General features: G+C 36.7%; 1 protein-coding gene across 1 annotated transcript; it reads right to left on the reverse strand.

Moving 5' to 3' along the window:
- On the reverse strand, positions 1-3,219 carry LOC138913058 (interaptin). Its single transcript, XM_070215314.1, has 2 exons — positions 3,100-3,219; positions 1-3,038 (listed from the first exon to the last, which is right to left on the reverse strand). The coding sequence occupies exon 2, from the start codon at positions 3,028-3,030 to the stop codon at positions 88-90; it is 2,943 nt and encodes a 980-aa protein (XP_070071415.1). The 5' UTR covers positions 3,031-3,038; positions 3,100-3,219; the 3' UTR covers positions 1-87.
- Between the last annotated feature and the right edge of the window lie 3,955 nt (positions 3,220-7,174).

Below are 7,174 nucleotides of genomic sequence, written 5' to 3' on the forward strand. Positions count from 1 at the left end.
AAGAATTTTTGATAAAATACTATAAAGAATCTTAGTACATTCTTCTTTGGCTGTTTAGATTTCTTATAAAACTCCTGTAGAAAAGATTTAAATTGACTCGCCATCACTATTGTCTTGATATTCATTCGACTCAAAACTTTTAAAAACTTCATCCATAGAAAGACTACCATTGTTATTACAGTTATTGACTAATGTAATATCACCGTCCATTTTTTCCTCAGTTGTTGGAGCAAATCCATTCGATTCTTCTCCGGATTGCTGTTTCAGGTCGGGTAAAGAAAAAGTAATCTGATCAAGAGAATCCTCTATATATTTATTAAGATCGTAGGTGACAGGCATATCCGGAACAGGTTCTTCCAGGTTTTCTAAACGAGAGTCAATTATCGAGCTGCTTTCCTCATTGATTGAAGTATACTTATGCGATTCTTTTTCAGTTTGCTGTTTTATGTCGGTAAGAGGCAAAGTAATTTGTTCGAGAGAATCAGCTATATATTTATTAAGATCATAGGTGACAGGCATATCCGGAAGATATTCTTCCAGGTTTTCTAGACGGGAATCAATTTTTAAATTATTGTCCATCGAATTTAGTTCATTTAAAAAATTTGTCGAGCTGGTTTCTTCATTAATTGATGAATATTCATCCCATTCTATTTCAGGTTGCTGTTTTATCTTTGGTAAAGGAATAGTAATTTCATCCAGAGATTCATCTATATATTTATAAAGATTATTTGAGTGTGACATATCCGAAATTGGTTCTTTCAGGTTTTCTAGACGGCGATTGGTTTCCAATTTTACGTTAATATAATCTATTTCCTTTAAAATATTTTCCGATTTGCTTTTCTCATTGATTGATGAATATTCATCCGATTCTTTTTCAGATTGCTGTTCCATGTCGGGTAAGGGAAAAAGAATTTGTTCTGGTGAATCATCTATATGTTTATAAAGATCGAAGGCCACAGGCATATCCGGAACAGGTTTTTCCAGGTTTTCTAGACGGGAGTCAATTTTTAAACTTTTGTCAATCGAATTTAGTTCACTTAAAAAATCTGTCGAGCTGGTTTCTTCATTGACAGAAGAACATTCATCTGGTTCTTTTTCAGATTGCTGTGTTATTTCTTCCAGAGAATCATCTATATGCTTATTAAGATCATAGGTTACAGGAGTATCCGGAACAGGTTCTTCAGGATTGTGGTCCATCGAATTTAGCTCCTTTAAAAAATTTATCGAGATACGGTCTTCATTGATTGAAGAATATTCATCAGATTCTTGTAAATATTGCTGCTTTATTTCAGACAAAGGAATATAACTTTCTTCCAGAGATTCATCTCTGTATATATAAAAATTATTTGCGACTGGCATATCCGGAATAGGTTCTTCCAGGTTTTCTCGGTGCGAGTCAATTTCTAAATTGAAGTCATTTAAATTTCTAATATTTTTCGAGCTGCTCTTAGTAAGACATCCGTTATTTTCGGTATACTCAATTTTACGCATGCTTAGATGGTCTTCCATCCCTTGTATAAAGTTATCCACTGGCTCATTAAGATCATTGCTGGTTGCGTCATATAAATGTTCATTTCCGGCATTATTTAAACTTGATTCAGGAAGTGCTTTACAGTTCTTATCTGTACGCCTTTCATTTATCCGCTTATTTTGTACCTTTTTATCTGCTTTAGATTTTAAAAACTTTTTTGTGAAATCGATTTTATTCCAATCATTTTTAATGGATAGCGATTTTAAAAAATCACTGTCAGAGGAATCTGCTTTTTCAGTTTGTTCAAGCGAGCATTGACTTAGACGGTCTGTTAAATCTTCCAAGGAATTATCATCGTACTGATTAATTCCGAGAAGCTGAATTTTGTTATTATCATCTTTACTTTTTGTCTTGCACTCTTGATTCAGTTTAGTCGCAGACTGATCCTGTGTTATTTCTATATCACATTGTTTCGATCCGGTGTGAAAACAATCTTTCTTCGAAGAATCTATTGAAATCGAAACATTTTTGGTGGAACAAATTTTAACGGAATTTTTTTCGTTCAACTCGGTTTCAGTGGAATCATTTTCAATTGAATCCGCCGCAGACTTCTCTTCTTTTTTCTCCAAACCAATTTCTATTTTGATAGAATCATTTTCCGTTGAATCGATTTGAATACAATAATTTTGAGTCAAATGAATATTAGTAGAAGTTTCAGCAGAATTAGTTGATTTATCTTGCGATTTATTTTCTCCTAATCTAGCAAGAAGCTCGTTGATTTCTTTTCTTACGCCATTAACGATTGCATCTGTCAAATTTTCAGACCGAAGTGTCGAAAGCTTCTTTAGCAAAAGTAAAATGTCATCTGTCATGTGGTTTAATAAAGCGTTGTCTTTTTCCACTTCGGACATAAACTCCTTGAATTCGGTTTCAAAATCCTTCCTTGTTTCCGAAAGCGGATCAGATTCCTCAAGCAAATTATCCTTCTTTTCGTTTATTTTTCCAATAGTTATTCGTTGATGGGCTAAAAATACTTCCTTTTTCATTAAACAAGTTTCTATCGAGTTAATTTTCTCTCTTTGAGCAGTAACATACTGCTGATCATTTTCAATTTTCCTTACTGATGTCTTAAGGTCAATGAGTTTCTGCTGAATCCAGTCCAAGGCCTTCAGCAAGGTAAAGCACCTAGGGTCATCTTTGTTATTTACCTTTATATGAACGAATTCGGTGGGCTTGTACGAGACTGTTACATAAAAGCCCTTTCCGTCATTATTAACATCCGCCTCGACTTCGCTGTCCTCCAACAATTTTAAAACTATTTCCATAGCTTTTTCCCACATAATAATCTCGGGCCTTACTCTCAACAAGGTCTCCTTGAAAATGCCCTCCCAGTTGTCGTAATCGGCGTTCATAATTTCTAATTCGATGCGGAGTAAATTGCATTCATACTCATCGCAAATCTCTGAATTAATTTGCTTCTTGATTTCATCAGGATTTTTAACGCGAACTATAGGAGCTACAGCGATTAATTCCTTTTCTGGTTTCGATAGTGTATTCATCTTGAGTTCTAGCAATAAAATCGACCTTGTTTTAATTTGGTAAGTTTATATTGAGTGGTTTATTCTTACCCAGAAAGTTATATTTTTTATTTTTTTTTTAATTTTTCCTACCGAACCGTATAACAAATATCGATTGAGTTTTTTGACTAATGTGTTAGGCATAAAACACATATGCTCCTAAGTTTAGACATTAAATGGAAATTCTTGATCGAAATGCTCACTAGTAAGCTCAAGATCGAAATGCTCTTCCGTAACTAGAAAGCTCAATTCTTGAAGGAAGTGCTGCGAGTGATGAACTTGTGCACATTAAATTCAAAAACCTGAGACGCTCACCTTTAAGGACGCGTGTTGCTCCCCAGGAAAGCCCCAAAGTATGCAGCAACAATTCATCGCCGGGACAAGGCTTTTAATCAAGCCAAGGACCCAGCCACGCACACACTGGCAAATATATATATGGCAGATGCTTACGTATTCCTGCATACTTACATATGCGCTCCTCGGAGACAGAGACAACATAATCACATGCGTAGCTGCAATTTCCGTTGCATACTTACAGGCGCCGTCTCCTTGGACCGCCCGATGATATATAACTGCGATTCGCAGGCTGTAAATTTTGACTTTCAATGCGAGCTGGGAATTTGACATTTACTAATTGCCGGATTATGCGCCGCAGACACTGAAGGCTCCTTGAAGATGCGAGGGGACTCGAAATGCATTTCCCAATCGAAAAACTCCCCACTTGTGTAAACTGAATAGCAAACATTTCGCAAATGAAACGGGCTAAGATGCTCTTAACTTTCAAGCCAGAGGTAGAAAATCCAGGCAGCCCGACTAAGTTCTATTTCCGCTCGAGCGGAGGAAATTCCAGCATCTGTCATCGGCAATATCGACGGCATTAATTAATCAACGTTATGCATGTCAATCGAGGAGTGTGCCAGCCATCTCTTTCTGCCTTGGCCTGCCATCTCTTTCCAATGCTCGTTGGCATTTTGCCTCTTTTTTTCCGAGCAGAATATCACTTTCGCAAATTGAAGTTGCTTTTCCTGTCTCTCGATTTCTGTTGTTGCATGTGTGGCATGCTTCATGGCAAGTCATGCATATTCATTGTTTACAAGCACACAAGCACCCACAAACATAAACAATCGCTCGGCAACTTTACCTGATTTCTTTTCAAAAACTTCCACCCACTCGGCCCCAATTAGATTCGTCTGGGCTTCTCGGCTTATTTGTCGTTTCATTTGGTATTGTTTGAGAGCCCGAAAATATTTCAAATGCAATGACCATCAAGAGTTTAGCCCATTTTCATTGTTTGCCATTTTAGCTATTTGAGCAATTAACCGAATCGTATTGAACAGGGAAGGATAAATTTACTCAGGAAGATTGTAACTGCTAGAAGGATTAAAGGAAGCGCTTTGTTTTCATGGTGATTTTTGGAAAACAAAACAATTTTACATTATACATCCCAACACAAAGATCGTCATTTTAAATTTCCATTCTAGCACTTTAAGCCATTGGAGCTCATCATAAACCATTTATTGTACCACATCTTTATTGGCAATCACCAGATACGAACAAATTTGCCTGGCAACCCTACAAACACGACCTGTAACTGCTCTTCTGTTTTCAATTTAAATTTATTTATTAGCCAGGACAACAATAAATTTGATGTCGTAGAACCCAGAACAATCATAATCTTCGATATAATTTCCACTTTATGGTTGCCTAGCTGTTGGGCGATAAAAATTTACACATTGATATGCCTTTATGGTAGAAAAAATGAAATAAGAAAAGCAAACAAATAAACAATGTACATACAGGGACATCAAAGAGCAATTTCAATGCAAAAAGCCTAAGACATACCAACACATGCTAACCATTTTTACCATTCTCCTCCTCGTTCAAATGCAAACGCCTTGAATGTGTTGACAGTTTATAGACAAAAGGTTGGTCGGAAAAGCTGGCAAGAATAACATGTAATTTGACAGAATCCATAAACCATAAATTCTTGGCCAAGCCAGCACTAAAATTGCCACATGCCTCGAAGGAAGTTCCTCCATTGTCTTTGTCAGTGGATTGGTTTCGCTGCCTCGCAGAAGAAAACTGTCTCGTAATCGCAGGCAATAAAAAAAAAGAAACACATAAAATATTATCGATACGAGTGCGAGTAGTTGGCAACCCTGGCAGCCGCATAAAAATCCCCCAAGACCATAAATCGCCATCAGCTAGCAACCATCACGACTATTAGGTTAAATCAACCCAAAAGACTCGAGCCCAAATCAGCATTGAATAAATTTAGTGCCCACTTTTGGGTATTTATCATGTAATACTCTGTTCCATTTTATTAAATGTCCAATTAGAGGGCTTTTGCTTTGATTCCCTTATGGGTGACAAATCCTCAAATGAGCTGCAGATCATAAATTGCGATGGCAGTCAATGCCTGTCCTTAATCAGTCATCATTTACTGTTTGGTGACTTTTTACAAAACAATTTTAAATGTAAACTTAATTAATCTTATATTCCAAAAAAGAGACAAATTCTAGGCTTTTCAAAACACTTCAAATATAAAAAGAAATAAAACAAAAAGTCGGTTCTTCTTGCCTGTCTAATGAATGACTAAAATCAAAGAGAAAGTTTAAGGGAAAATTAAGCAGGAAGAAGGATTTGCAGAACAATTTAAGCATACAGTTAATTTGCTTAAATGGCTGAAGGCTGCCACAGCAATTCGAGTGTTGACAGTAGTAACAGTTTGAGCCTTGGCACAAAAAACAAAAAAAATACAGTTTTTGCATGGCAAAAAGGATTCCCGTTTTTTGGTCATGAAACTTTGTTTGATTCCAAACAAAAGAGAGAGGGAAAAAGTGAACGGGATGGCTGAAAGGAAGTAGAAGGCAAACATTTCGGCGTTTGCTGTATCAAACACATGCAGACAGCTTAAGCGCTTGATGCTTGGCTTTTCCTGGGGACCACCACCCATCCTGCGAATCACCCAGACCACCCAGCCTGCATCGGTTATTAAATTTGCGTGGAGTTTCCTCTTGGTCCTTTGTAGGCTGAGCCTTCCTCCGCCTGGGATATGCGGTAGCCTAACTCATAGTTTACGGAGTTAGTTGCCCTAACTAAGTTTTGCACCAATGCCGAAACTTTAGGCGCAACTTGGATCCCTAAGCTCATGGAAAATGCGATTAGACTCAAGAGAACTTTGGCCCAAGTAGCAAGAGGGGATATAGAAAATAAATGGCTGACAATAGAATATTTAATAAATATATTCGGATTACCAGAAAAAAAATAGGTTTAATAAGAAGGATTTAAAAAATAATCGATATAGTTTTAAACATATTAAAAAATGATAAAATACATTTATTTATTTTAAAAGCACGGATCTCTATCCAAAATTTGGAAAATTCAGTAATAAAATAATTTCGATGGACTCCTGATAAGTCATATTCTCGCCCCAAACTGGACACATCACCTGCTGTCCCCCAAGATTGAGTTGTTACAGCTTTGGAAAAGTCATAAAACTGGCTTCTGTCGAATCTGGTCATGTCCTGACCAGAGTCCTTTCCCGTGTTCGTCCCAGCTGCCTGGAAAATGGCATTTGAGCACGCCCGCACAATTCAATTAATGGGCATTCAAATGATATAAACCTGCCGAGGCATTTTTAGTGCAGCCGCCCAGTCGAGTGCTTCGTTTCATTAGCAGGCGTCCAGAGTGGATTGAGGTAATGCCAGGGGATGCATGAAAACTAGACAGGGACAAACAAAAACCACCCAGCCACCTACCAACCTCACTCCACCTACGAGCCATGGCAACTACAACACGTGTCATATGCCCAAAGGCAAACAACAGGTGCAAAGAGAAAAAAATACGAACAACCCACCACCTCCTTAGTAACAGCAGCTAGTACACTGGGGAAAATCCTAAATAAAAAGACATTATTAAAAAAATAGTAGATAACAATAATAATAAAATAATAATTTAACTATACGAAAGGTTTAATTAAGGATAGTCTATACAAAAAGTTTACGTTAAAGAGTAACGTTATTGTTATTGTTAAAATAAAATCAACATTAATTAATTTAATTTTCAAGATATTACATTACTTTTTATATTATAGAAATATACCATCAGATTGTCTGATCCTAAA

This window comes from Drosophila takahashii, chromosome 2L (genome assembly GCF_030179915.1).
Source record: "Drosophila takahashii strain IR98-3 E-12201 chromosome 2L, DtakHiC1v2, whole genome shotgun sequence".
In the NCBI taxonomy this organism is placed as follows: domain Eukaryota; kingdom Metazoa; phylum Arthropoda; class Insecta; order Diptera; family Drosophilidae; genus Drosophila; species Drosophila takahashii.